Here is a 14,662-nt window from a genome sequence, read left to right as displayed (position 1 = left end):
ATTATCACTGAACAATAATACTATTCATAATTTTATATTATCCCCTGCCAGAAAGCCATTTTTCATTTAAAAAATCAGTAAAACCAATCACTACATAAAAAAATTCTAACAAAATATGCAATGTCCTCTGTCCATGGATCCTCCCACCTCTTCAGAGGAATATGGGGAGGAGTCTTCTCCTATCTCTTCTTTGGGGCCAAGCTATTTTTTAGTAATGACATAGCAATCATTTTCAATTGTTTTCCAGTTGTTCTTTGCATTTATATTGTAGTGATTGTGCCTATTTTTTTTCTTTGTTCTCCTTACTTCAGATTAAATTACTTAATGCAAGTCTTTTCAGGCCTTTCTATATCTATCATTTTGCTGTTCCTTAGGTCACTGTCCTATTCTATTATAGTCACGTACTGCATATTTGTTTAGCCATTCTCTAGTCATTGGGCATCTACTTTGTTTCTAGTTCTTTATTACCACAATAAGTGGTGCTATAAATATTTTGGTGTATGTGAACTGTTTCTTTTTTATTAGTGACCTCCTTGGATGTATGATTTTAGCCACTTTATTTGCATAATTCCAAAGTACCTTTCCAGAATATTCATTCTTATTCACAGCTTTAGCTGCAATGCAGTACTATGTTTGTCTTTCCACAGCCCTTCCAACACTGATTATTCTTGTTTTTTCTCATCTTTTCCAATTTGCTGGCTGTGAGTTGAAATCTCAAGGTTGTTCTGATTTCCATATCTCTTATAAATGATTTGGAGAATTTTGTAATTCTTCTGAGAATTGTTCATAACCTTTGACCACTTATCTGTTGGAGAACTGACTTTTGCCTATACATATTTTTGTTAGTTTGTCTATGAATGTATATCTTGGATGACCAAATCCTTACCACATAAATTTGATACAAAGATTTTTTTTACTATTCGACCTTTTTCCCTTCTTACCCTAAAAGCATTAATTTTGTTTGTGTAAAAGCTTTTGAATTTCATGTAATGAAAATGATCTATTTTACCTTTTGTAATTACCTCTCCTTGGGTTAGTTAAGAATTTATCTCCCATCTATAACTGTGAAAAGTATATGATCTATTTCTCTTCTAATATTTCAAATAATATGAAATGTATTAGTCAGCTTGTATATCAATTTTGGATTTATTGCAAATCTAGCATCATCCACGACTACTTTTGCATATCACTGAGTGTAAAAATATGTGTTGATTTAATTTGGAAGATCTTTTCAAGTTCTTGGTGCAACTTCTATACCTCTTTTTCCTCTATAACAGATATTGGTGCATAAGTGGCAATCAGTTTCATGATGATGTTTTTGCAAATATTTATCATTAGTACTACAATACAAAATCACCAAGTACCAATGGAAAATGGTTCTTGTTGCCATTGGCCATGCAATAAAACCAATTCCATGATTTGCCTTCCATTTAGTTGCAACTTCCTTCTGTCTTTTGGTTTCATTTATACTATGTGAATATCAAGATTGACATGACTCAATTCCTTCTTCAAAATTTCTTAAAATAGAGTAAACTCTTTGTTATCTACCATTCTGTTCACCAATGTTTTTTGCACACCGGTAGGATAAGGATGACTGAAATGTGGCATAATAGATTTAGAGCTGGCCTCACAGTAAGGAAGACCTGGGTTTGAGTCCTACCCTCTTGATCTATCCTAGTATGGGGCCCTACACAAATTACATAACTTTTCCTTTCTCCAGGCAACTGTTTAAGATGACATGTAGAACAAGTGCTGATTTGCTTTGGTATATTAGTGTTTCCTTACCTGGAATTCCCTATAGCAATGAAATCACAGGTCTAGAACAAAAAAATAAAAATATAAGCACAATCAGTTTTGATAATGATTATTTTGAGGCATAGTTCAAATACTGAAGTGATTTCTGAATCATAAAAAATTGAATTATGTTCAGTGTTGTTTTAGTGTTAGATCTATATTATTGTGTTCTGATTCTTTGAAAATTGGTAATCCCTGTATTCTAGCTTTCTATTAACCAGAGACCGCTATTTCTTTACCGTGTCATAAAACAAAGTGTGTTTTATTAGGCTGTAAAATAAGACATTTTGCAAGTTCTATAGTCCTTTCTCCTAGCATGTAACTATTTTTTTCCCATCATTTATCTTGAATAAACAACGTAATGGATGATTCAATGATGTTGTGCATTTTTCTTCTAGGAGTGGTTTTTAGGGAAAGCGTTATATGATGAACAATCAACAATCATCCACCATTATGCCTTTGCTGAAGATCCTACGGTTTTCAAATTCCCTGACTTTGCTGCTGGCTGGGCCCTTAGTTTTCCACTCATAAACAAGTAAGAATTAAATGGGCAATTTTTTTGTACAGCAGTTTTATGATTTTATGACTTGTAGATTGACTAACAAATGGCTTTTTTTGCCCAAGCATATGAACTGTGTTTTTATAGTGCATTATGGGTTTTATTGTTGTTTAAATCTCTTTTATTAAAAAAATTAATTTTTTTATTCTGAACTTATTGATACCAGACTACCAAAACTATACCAAATACCCTCAAGGGAAATGTTTTCATTTTCAAAGGAGAAGAGAATAAAAGGGAACAGTGAATCACTAGTTCATACAGCATGCTTTTATAAAAAGCCTATAATAAATTATTACTTTCAAAGCTTTTCTGATTTTCTGTGTTTCCAACTGGCCTTCCTTCTGTTCTCTTTTGTGCATTTTTAGAAAATGCTTCGATGGCTCTCTTTTCTTGCTTATTTTTGGCAACAGAATCACTAGTTCCCCTATCCCCTCAAATACCCACACCCCCAGGTAAAAAAAAAAAAGAAAACTAGAATCCTTGTAATAGATAAGCATAATCAGAAAAAAACATCTATACATGTGCCATATCCAAAACTTTGTGTCTCATTTTTCAGCTTGAGTCCATCACCTCCCTTGAAGGGGGTATGGATAGCCTGCTTTACTATCCAGCCTATGGATTCATAGTCAGTCATTCTATTGATCAGAATTTTTAAGATTTTTCAAAGTTGTCTTTACAATTCACATTGTGTGAGCAGTAACATAGTGCTTGGCACATAGTAGGTGCTTAATAAATGTTTATTAGGCACATATTATGTACTAAGTAAATGCTTGATGACTTGACTAAATTGTTCTGCTCCTCACTTGACTGTCAAATAATATGTATTCAAAATTGTTACTGCTACCCATGGTCAGATAAAGGGGAAAGAGCACTAGACTTAAGGGTTAAAGACCTGGGTTCTTATCCCAGCTCTGCCTCTTATTTGCCCTATGACTTCTCTGTATCTCATTTTTTCCGGCATGATGAAGCTAAAAATATTTACCTTAAACAGTAGTTATAATGATTTGAGATGTACCCTTGAAAACACTTTGAAAACTATGAATGTAAGGTAATTTAGTCAGTAAATGTTTATTAAGTACCTACTATATGCAAGGTACTTTTGTTAGAAACACAGCTTACAACTCAAATAGTGTTTCACAGCTCTAGTGTTAGCAGCTCTAGTGTTGCTAGCAGGTTGCCACTCAAAGAATCCAAGCAGGCAGGAGGCGGTGGGTGAAGGCTTCTTTATTCATCTTCATGAAGAAGGGCATTCTTCTGAATGTGCAGGAGAGTGCACTGACCTCACCTCTATATATACCCCTCAAGGGTATATACCTCCAACCAATCACATTACAGCATTTTACAAGTCCTTATTTACATACTTTTCCCCCTTTTTACATACACCTGCACAACAATAACAACCAATCAGATTGGGGCAGCTAGGTGGCGCAATGGATAAAGTACCAGCCCTGGATTCAGGAGGACCTGAGTTCAAATCTGGCCTCACATACTTGGCACTTACTAGCTATGTGACCCTGGGCAAGTCACTTCACCCCAATTGTCTCACCAAAACTCCCCCCCAAAAAACCACCACCACCACTGCCACCAAAAAAAATCAAAACAACCAATCAGATTGTATCAAGTGGACCAATCACAGTGCTAGAAACTAGTCAGGTAGTACCAGTTGACCGATCAGATTTTACAAACTATGATACCAGGCCTTAGCCTATTCTCAGCAAGAGTATCAGCTCCTCCTTAGAACAATGCTATGTTAATGTACATAACTCTTCAAGAAAGAAAACCTGACACAGGGTTTGACCAATCAGATTGCTTGGTTTATCAACCAATCAGATTGCAGCCCTAGACCCCAACCCTATGTTGGGTAAGAATGTCCCCATTCCTCACTAAAACAGTGCTTGTATAAACACAACCTTTCAAAACAAAACTAAACCCAAGTTGGGGCTTGAACTCTGAGTCCCGAGGGGATCACCTTGGGTGCCTCAAGGTGAACACGCAGCCTGACTCCCACAAAACCTAGGCCCCGCTCCAGGCCCTGCTTGGGCCTAAGGCCCAGAAGCCTTGACTCCTCATAGCCTCGTATACCGGGAAGCCCCGTACTGGGAGGTTGGAGGGGGGCCCCAAACAAAGCAATAATGCCTGAAATCAGACTCACTCTCTGCCTTTAGGGCTCTGAGAAGAGTCCAAATATAGTCTTTTCTCTCACTGTGTTCATCAACATTGGGGATACAAATTAAGTTAAAAAGACAGTTCCTGCCCTCAGAGAGCTTACAATGTGATGGAGGAAGATAACACACAAAAAGAAAATGAAAGAGTTGTAGGGGAAAGGGAGGAATATCTGTCACAGGGCATGATGGGGAAATCTGTCATGGAGAAAGAGTGTAGCTGGTTGGGAATGAAGAGATGATTAGTCTGGGTGTCCTCCTTAATAGAGTTTTGGGGAGGGGTGTGTGAGACCCAATTGTGAAGTAGGTTTCTTACCAAATCAACTGAGCCTTTGGTAACCAGCTGATAAAAAACCTAATATAATATCTTGAAAATAAAATAAAATTGAACCCCCAAAATGCATTTTAAATCTTAAAACAAACAAACTTTATGTAATATCTTTGAAGTCTGGCCTGACAGATGACTGAGGTGGTCCATAACTTAAATACAAGGAAGTATAGACATTAGAAGATGCCAAAGAATTTGTTTCTATATAGTTATAATAGCTGTGTTCACATAGTGCCTTTCAAGTAGGTAAAGTGCTTTTCATACTTATTAGCTCATTTGATCCTCACAATAGCCCTATAAGTTAGACACTCACTATAGGTAGTCATTATTTCTCATCTTACAGATGAGAAAACTGAGGCTTATAGAGATGAAGTGCTCAAATACCTTGGGAAATGTCAGGAGTTTAATTTGAACTATGAGTCCAGCACTGTCACCTCTCCTGTCTAGGTATAAGCAGATACGTGGAGCTGACCTGGCCAAGAGTCCAGAGATAATAGAAACTGGGCACATTTTCTTCCTTCCCCTCAGCTAGTGTTGTGGGATCATAGACTTAGAGCTGAGAGGGAGGACTAGATGGCATCTGGGGTCCCTTCCAGTTCCAATCTGTGATCCTCTGATCCAACCTCTTCCTTTTATAGATGAGGAAACAGGCCTGGAAAGATACTGAATCCCAAGGTACACAGGAGCAATCTGGGATACGAACCCTGTCACACCAACCATCCAGGATTCTTTCCAGTGCACTGTATAGCTTGCCTCCAACCAACCAACAGCTTCATGGCCTTCACGGTCTGTGAAATGGGGCCTTCCTTGGGCCTTTTCCCCTTCAGTAGTGCCTCAAGAATATTGATTTTTATAGTAACTACTGGTGGAAAAAAATTCCTGGGCATACAATAATAACTATAACTTCACTTCCTTTTCTGTTCCAGTGTTCCTGTCCTCTTCCCTATGACTGAAGAAGGATAGGATTAAGCATTTTTCTAGTATTTACTACGTCCTACTATGTGCCAGGCATTATGCTAATGCTTGGGAAATATCTATTTGATCCTTACACAAAAACTTGTGAGATAGATGCTGTGTAATACCCATTTTTACAGTTGAAGAACAGAAGTAAACAGAGGTTAAGTAACTTGCTAATAAGTGTCTGAGGCAGGATTCGAACTCAGTTCTTCCTGACTCCTAGGCCCACCACTGTACCACCTAGTTGCTTCCAAACCCAAGCTGATTGAACGCTGTCATTTCACCCCAGGACCCAATAAACATTTCCTGCATAACTGATGTTGTGGGGAAGCACCTTTTGGAGCTGAGTTGCTATACTCCCAACAGTCTTGTCAGATTTCAGAGACCTTTGGAATCCAGATTTCAGAACATCATTTGATATATGTTAAATGTATTGGGGGGGGGCCTAGGTGGTGCAGTGGATAAAGCATCGGCCCTGGATTCAGGAGGACCTGAGTTCAAATCCGGCCTCAGACACTTGACTCTTCCTAGCTGTGTGACCCTGGGCAAGTCACTTAACTCCCATTGCCCCCAAAAAATTTCTGGGTAGGGATGGATTAGGGTTGTAGTCAGTATGATTTATAAAAATGTAGATTTTAAGAAATGAGGAGCTTGATGATCTTAGAAAAATACAGGTAGATTTGCATGAAATAATGAAGAGCAAAATGAGCATAACCAAGAGAATATTGTATACAGTAATAGTATTGTTTAAGAACAACTTTGAGTGAATAAGTCATTTTGGCTATTATAAATCTCAAATTAACCACAGAGGATATATGAAGGAAGATGCTATCTGCATCCAAAGAAAGAACTGATAAATGGAAGTATGTATAGAATGATTTTCCATGCATATACATATTTGTGTGTGATGGTAGCCATCTTTAGTGTGGGGAGTAGGGGGAGGAAAGAAAAAAAAGAGGAAAAGAAATTTACATGATAACTTTATTAATATTTAAAAGGAATAGCAATTATACATAATCGATTTTCAGCTTTCATATACTATGTTATGGACATGCTTGTTTTATTCCATAAATAAAAATAATTTTTTAAAAAGACACTATGAGGATATGGTTATTGTGAGGGGTAGGTATAGCAAAGACTCACTGACTCTTTTGAAACTTCCTGCTATAAAGTAGTTTCAATATTATTGTTGTCAGTTCCAACTTCCAAATGGGTTGTGATTCTGAATATTATTTGTAAGTCAATTGGTTTGGAACTCTGCAATTCTTTTCCCCACAGAAACGTCATCAAATGATCCCAGTCTAGCCTACCAAAAGCATATAATTGATAATGTAGCTGAACTGTATGTAATCATGTACTAAGGATATTTTCCTGAGAAGTAGTATGCTGTAGTACAGAGAGGGCTGGCCTCGAAGCCAGGAAGACCTGGGTTCAAGTCTTCCCTCTGACATATAATAGTTATGTAACCATGGCAAAGTTACTTACTAATCTTTTAGCACCAGAGGGTATCAAACATGAGCCTCGGCCTCATGCCCTCTACTCTCCCCCCAGATTAAAATGTTAATTAAAGAATTTTTAAAAAAATAAATAAAGTATAATAAAACATAGATAACATTAAATTTGAAAACTAAGTAATATGCACCTTGCAGGACTCTTCAAGTATGGATGAGTTGGCCCCTGGTTCTATTTGAATTGACCTCATTGTTCTAGGCACCCAAGAGGGGCAGGTGTACATCTCCTATTCCCATTTGTTCACATTCAGTGTTGGGATGCAATGTGGCACTTGCAAGTCATTGAACAGTTAAAAAAGAAGATTTACTTTGCCCTAACACAGAAAGGATGTGTAACAAAGATATGGTAGTGCCTAGATTCCCTGGACATGGCTACCACCATCTCCTTAAGGAGTCATGTCTGATCAGCAGGGATTAGTGACCAGTGAGGTCTTCAGAAATCTGCCAATTCAGACACCACATCAGTGAGCAGGACATTTTTATTCCTTTGGTGACCAATGAGCTATATTAAAGGATACAGAGGCCAATCAAGTCCCAGTGACAGCTTTGTTGTCCTTTTTAGAGAAAACAAATTCTTGTTTGGGGGAAATGGGTAACTCTGGTGTTATCACAACTTTCTGAGACTGTAAATTACAGACAAATGTGCCAATTGGTATTGGAAAAGGGATTTTCTTTGCCTGAAAATAGAACATAACATGGTTTTCATGAGAAAACTTATTCTAGGTTATAATTTTGTCCTCTGGTCATCAGGAACTGGGATTTCTATACTCCCTAAGGGATCCCAGGTGGCAAGGAGGGTGTTCTATACAGTTGTCAAGAGGATTTGGGAGGTAGGAAATAATAGATCTTTGAACCTGGAGAGGGGATCCCTGGTAAAAGTTTCAGGTGGTAGGGAAGGAGTCTTGGTCTTTAGTGGGCAGCAGGCCAGGTTGTCAGTGGTACCTCAATTTTCTAAAGTAGGTAGGCAGTTGTAACAATGTTTTCTGCAGCTTTTGGGGGTCTGGGTCTTTGGCATTAATAAAAGTAGCAGAAGAATTAAGAAAAAAATGGGGAGGAAGAAAGAAGAGACACAAGAAGTAACAGTAGAAAATACCAATGACAGAAGTAATGGAGATGGAAAGCTAGGTTCCTATACTCATTTCATTGGGAAATTACAGAGTTTCAGAATTTCATTGAAGGCACCTCGGTGGCCACATGGTCCAAGCCAAACCTGGAAGAGAGTCCCTTCTACAACTTACCTGACAAGTGGTCACCCAGACTCTGCATGAAGAATCTTAAGGAGAGGGGACCCATCACCCTGCTGAACAGCCCATTCCACTTTTGGACAGCTCTCATTGTTAGAAAGTATTTCTTTTCCCTGACATCAAGCCCAACTTTGCTTCCTTGCAACTTTTAGCCATGAATCATAGTCTTGCCTTCTAGGACCAAACACAACCAGTTGGATCCCTCTTCCATAGGACTAGCCTTAAAATATTGAGAACTTCTACCTTGAGTCTTCTCTAGGCTAACCATGTCAAGTTTCTTCTGTTGATCTTCCAATGATACCGGCTTTAGGCCATCCCAGTTACTCTCCTCTGGATGCTGCTCACCTAACCAATGGCCTTCTTGAAATATATTTAGAACTAAACATGATACTCCAAATAGTCAAGGTTACTTCTTTATTCCTAGAAGTTCTGTCTTTTAATATAGACTAAGATCGAATTAGTTTTTCTAAAATCTAGGTAAACACCATCCTTATCATTCCCTTTAGCTTAATAACAAAGAAGGAAATTAGTCTAGCATGACCTTTTCATAATAAAACCATACTGACCCTATGTGATTACTGCTTCCTTTTCTAAATGTTCAGTAACCTACTCTTTAATAATATGTTTAGACATTTAAGTTAAGGTTGCTGGCTTATAGTTTGAACGTTCCATTCATTCTATTCTCTTCAGATACCAACTGAAAGTGACTCAGTGGCAGATCTGATAGCACTTTCAGTACCTGAATGTAAAGGTCATCTGGGCCAAGTGACCTGAATACATTTAGTGGTGCTAGGCTCAATGTGCTATTTTGTCTTCTTTCTTATTTTGTGTATTGACTGCCTATCAGTCATTTGTTATTTCCTTTCCAGTTGTAAGAACTTTATTTTAGCAAAGAGAACAGAAGGAAATAAAGGACTGAAGAGCTTAATTGTTTAATTTTTATTAACTGGGAGATAAATTCCAAGGTGAGGAAGATGAAGAGATGGGGAAGATAGATAGAAGGTGCATTTGAAAAAGACATTTTTATCTTAGCCATTTGTAAATCAGGGAGTGCCTATAATAGTATCTGTAGGACAACTGTTATTTAACAAAATATAAATTATGATCCATCTTCCATGTCTTTATCTTCTATATATTTAAAATTGAGCTTTGAAAAAAATCTTTTTTGACCAAACACAAGGTCAAGATGTAATAAACAAATGAACAACAAAAATTTTGGTAGCATTTTAAAATTTGATACTGCTTTTATACTTTGAAATATTATTTCATTAGTCTTGAGTAGAAGACATTTAAAATGCTTACTATGGCTTCTTAGAAATGAAGCTAATGTTATACACTACTATTAAAATGACTAGATATCAGAACAAAATTTCTTCTATTTTACGGGAATCATAAAACAGATTCGTGTTTCTACAATCCAGTTCATTGTATGAACCTCAGCTTGAAATCAAAGAAAAGACTTCCAAGAAAAATAATGTGAGATTTTTACTTTCCCCAATTGTTTCCCAAACAAGCAAAGAAAAAGGCTATACTGGAGTTATTGAAAATAGTAGAGGAAAATTTCAACCTATTTTTTCTTCCTTTTTTTTCTCTTTCCCTTCTTCTATTTTCTTTTTTTCCCTATAATTCAGTAGTAGTATATCCATGTTAAAAAAAATAGCCTAAGATCGAATTGCATTAGCTTTCAAGGGCTCCAGTATGTCTCTTTGTAGATGGTAACATGATCTTCATTTTAAAGGCTAGCATTTTGAAGCATTTTAAATTCAGCATTTGTGCCACCCAATAATTGGCACTTTTGATAATAAATAAATGATTTGTATTTTCTTCACTCAACATACTTAGTGTGATTTTGTTTTATTTTTATAAAGAATTTTTAATAATAATAAAAAGTTCTGCATAATCTTTTTTAAACTTTAAAAAATCCAAATGATGTTTTCCTTGTCTTTTTTGTTTTGTTTTTGGTTCTTGACAGAAAGTAAATTTAATTGCTTTCATTTTCCAGGCTTACTAAGAGATTGAAAAGTGAGTCCTTGAAATCTGACTTTACAATTGATTTAAAACATGAGGTAAGTCATATTCCATTGGGTTGAATGTTTGAGTCATCAAATCTGTAGAATATTTTGGTACTGGAAAAGTTCTAAGTTTCCAGTATTATATTTTCCCTCATAAGTAGTCAGTCCTCAGTGTAGTTCAATCCAGTTTTGAATTTTTAAAACTGTGCATGAGCCCAGGGGTGAAACACTACAGTGTGGTGAAAGTGTCTTTGCTCAATCCTCATCCTTCTTGATGTCTCTGCAATTTTTGACGCTCTACCCTACCTTTCTCTTTTTCTTTGGTTTCTGTAAAGTTCTCTTTTGGTTCAGCTCTTCCCCATCTACTCATTTCCTTCTAGACTGAACTTCTCCTCCTGCATAGTAAGTGAAGAAATTGTTCTCAAGGCTATGTCCTGAGCCTGATTCTTCTCTCTACACCCTACCTTGGTGATCTCATCAACTCCTATAGGTTTAATTATCATCTCTGTTCAGATGACTTCTCCAAATTCTTATTCATCCCTAATCTCTTTCCTGAAGGCCTGTCCCATAATATTGACTAACTGGACAATTTTTAAGTGTCTCAAACTCAACCATTCCAAAATGGAACACGCTGTACTTCCTACCCAATTGATCTCTTCTCTGAACTTACCCATTCCTGTTGCTAGCACCATCAGTCCTGCAGCCCCATCTTCTTATTAGTGAACTCCCACTCGAGGCCACCATTTCAGAAGGTTTCCATGACAACCATGCTCACTTCTTTGCGGTATCTTCTGTTTCTCTGGATCTGTCCACTTTGCCTCAATACAAGCACTCTTCCACTCCTCCCCCTTTTCAGGTCCCTCACTGTAGTTTTTGAGTTTTGCAAGGATGATTTGATGCTGTCTCCCCCTATTATTATAGTGTTCATATTATATCCTATTATCTTTGAGGGGCATCTAGGCATCGTAGATAGAGTGCCAAGCCTGGAATCAGGAAGACTTCTCTTCTTGCATGCAAATTTGACCTCAGATGCTTACTAGCTGTGTGACCCTGGACAAGTCACTTAATCCTATTTACCTCAGTTTCCTCACCTATAAAATGATCTGGAGAAGGCAATGGCAAACTATTCTACTGTCTCTGCCAAGAAAATCCCAAGTGAGGTCACAAAGAGTTGGATATGACTGAAAAAACATCAAATTATCATTGAGAATAGGGATGGCCTTATTTTGCTTGTATTTGTATTTCTACCACATATTATAGTGGCTGGCACATAGAAAGCAATTCATAAATGTTTTTATCTAGCAAGCTACTGTACTTCTGGATACCCATGTTTATAACCTCATCATCAACTTTGACTCTTTTCCCCCTTCTCTCAAACTTCATATCTGGCAAATTGACAAGTCATGTCTCTTCTACCTCATTCCCTTCTCTCCACTCATACAAACTCTACCATATTTCAAGCCCTTGTCACCCCTTGCATGGACTATGGAAGTGAACCTCCTTGTTGGTCATCTTGCTTCTTCTCTGTCCTCTCTCTAGTCAGCTGCACACAGCTATCATAATGGTATCCCTAAGACACACATCTGATCACGTCTCTCCCTTACTCAGATAAATCTTTAGTAGCTTCTTGTTACCTCTGGAATAAATCAGATACTCTTCCACCTGCCATTGAAAGCCTGGCTCCCAGCTGCCTTTCTGGTAGGAGCCTCCATTACTTTGCTGCACCCAGTCTCTGTCCCAGTCACATTGGCCTGCTGCTTAGCTGTTCTTCCTGTGCAACATTCCATTTTCCAGCCCCATTCCTTTGTTATAATCCCCAGCTCGGAGATGCCCTCCCCCCATATCTCTGCCTCAGAGAATCCCAAAGTTGCTTAGTTCAGAGAAAGCTGTAGTCTGGACTACAGTGCCTTGTACTTGGACATGAATCTAACAGGATCTAACCAAACAACCAAAAGCAAGTAATGTGGGACAGTTAAGGGGGAAGGAGAAGGTGAAGAAATAAGCATTTATTAAATACCTACTATGGGACAGACTCTGTGCTAACACTTTACAAATTTTATCTCATCTGATCCTTACAACAACCCTTTGAGATAGGAGCTATTGTTATCTCCTTTTTACACTTGAGGAAACTGAAGCAGGCAGGGGAGGGGTGGGAGGGAGGTAGAAGTGACTTGCCTAGGGTTACACAACTAGTAAGTGTCTGAGGTAGGATTTGAACTCAGGTTTTCCCAACTCCAGGCCCAGACCTCTCTCTACTGTGCTACCTAGAAGGAATTTAGGGTAGCTCTACCTTGCATCCCCAACCCTGTGGTTGTATTGGTCATTTTCCCCTAAGGTAATTAGGAATGAACAGCTGGGGAGTGAAGGGTGGCTTTCTGTAATTTTGGCATCAGTGCAGAGTGACCAGGTATCCCTGAGACAAGTTTTATAGTTCACCCTAAAAGCATCCAATGCTTCACATCATACTGATGCACGTATCCAGTCCTGCCAAAGAAAGACTTGTGTGTCATTTTTGCTGAGCTCACCCATGTGTTCTTGGACTTCTGGCAGGTTTTAGATTATTATTCGTTCAGCATTTTGTTTTACCTGCCAGGCATGCCACCATCTCGGGGCAGGCTTTTCATTACAGCCCTTAAAAGCACACTCTGGCAGAGCAGGAAGGAATCTTGAAAGTCATTTAGCACAAACCATACCTGAAGAGGAAGGCAGACTGATGCAGTGGGAAGAACACAGCACTTGGCCCCAGAGGACTCGGGTTTAAATCTTGGCATTTGGGTCAAATCATTTTTCTTTCCCAGTGTCTTCATCTGTAAAATGAAGGGGTTGAATTAGATGGCTCTAGGGCTGAGGATCAGATGAGATAATATTTGTAAAAATCACTTTGCACAGTGCCCAGCACATAGTAGGTACTTTATTAAAAAATGCTCATTCTCCTCCCTCCTCCCGTCCCCTGGCGCATGCCCCAGAGCACCTTTCCAACTCTAAAACTATGAATCTTCTACAACAGAGGTGTCAGACACACACACTGCAATATATTCCCTAGTGCAGCTGGATCAGATTAAAATGTCTAGCAATGTTTCCCCCATCCTGCACTGGTTCAATCAGGCAGCTAGGTGGCACAGTGGATAGAGTGCCAGACCTGGCGTCAGGAAGACCTGAGTTTAAATCTAGCCTCAGATACTTATTAGCCATGTGACCTTGGACAATTTGTTTAACCTTTCTCGACCTCAGTTTTCTCCTGTGTAAAATGGGCATAGTGATAGCACTCCTATCACAGGGTGGTTGTGAGAAAAAAAAGGAGACAATATTTTAAAATCAGTTTGTAAACTCAAAAGCTCCAGGTAAAGTTTAGAGTAACTAGATGGCAAAGTGGATAGATTGTCATGCCTGGAGTCTGGAAGAACTCATTTCAAATCTAGCCTCAGACAGTTACTACCTATGTGACCCTGGGAGAGTCACTTAACCCCATTTGCCTCAGTTTCCTCATCTGTAAAATGAGCCGGAGAAGGAAATGGCAAACCACTCCTGTATCTTTGCCAAGAAAACTCCAAATAGGGTCACAAAGAGTAGGACACAACTGAAAAAATGACTGAACATGAATGCTCATTGTTATTATTGAATCTAGATATATGTTATAACATTCGTGCCTAGCAAATTTCATCTTAATTAAAATTAGAAATTTAAAATTTCTAAATTGTTCCCAAAGTCAGGGGGATAAGCCTGGGGTGTTCCATTAGAAACATCCTTCCATGTTGCCATCCATCCATGAACTGACACTTTTTTAGGTCTTATATAATTCAACCAGTTCTGAATCCAGGCTCCATTTCTCCATCTTGTTCACAAGTATATCACAAGAAGACTGTAGTGAAACCCAAATATGCTATGTATGACTGTGACCTTCTCCCTAATCTGTTTAATGATACTGTCAAGAAAAGACAGGATGTTAATTTGGCATGAGCCTTTCCTGATGACTCATGTTGTCTCTTAGTGGGCATTGACTCCCTTTCTAAGGGTTATCAAGACCTCCCTTTAAGATTGTGTTCTAGGGGGCGGCTAGGTGGCGCAGTGGATAAAGCACTGGCCCTGGATTCAGGA

General features: G+C 38.3%; 1 protein-coding gene across 1 annotated transcript in view; it reads left to right on the top strand.

The window, feature by feature from the left end:
- The window catches only part of B3GLCT (beta 3-glucosyltransferase), a 134,016-nt gene that overhangs the window by 82,830 nt on the left and 36,524 nt on the right, over window positions 1–14,662 (top strand). The window contains 2 exon segments of the mRNA XM_043998031.1: window positions 2,193–2,329; window positions 10,558–10,621. Coding sequence (XP_043853966.1) covers window positions 2,193–2,329; window positions 10,558–10,621 — 201 coding nt within the window.

The sequence above is a fragment of the Dromiciops gliroides genome, chromosome 3 (assembly GCF_019393635.1).
Source record: "Dromiciops gliroides isolate mDroGli1 chromosome 3, mDroGli1.pri, whole genome shotgun sequence".
Classification (NCBI taxonomy): Eukaryota; Metazoa; Chordata; class Mammalia; order Microbiotheria; family Microbiotheriidae; genus Dromiciops; species Dromiciops gliroides.
Note: the sequence above shows the minus strand (reverse complement) of the source record. Positions and strands in the feature narration are given on the sequence as shown.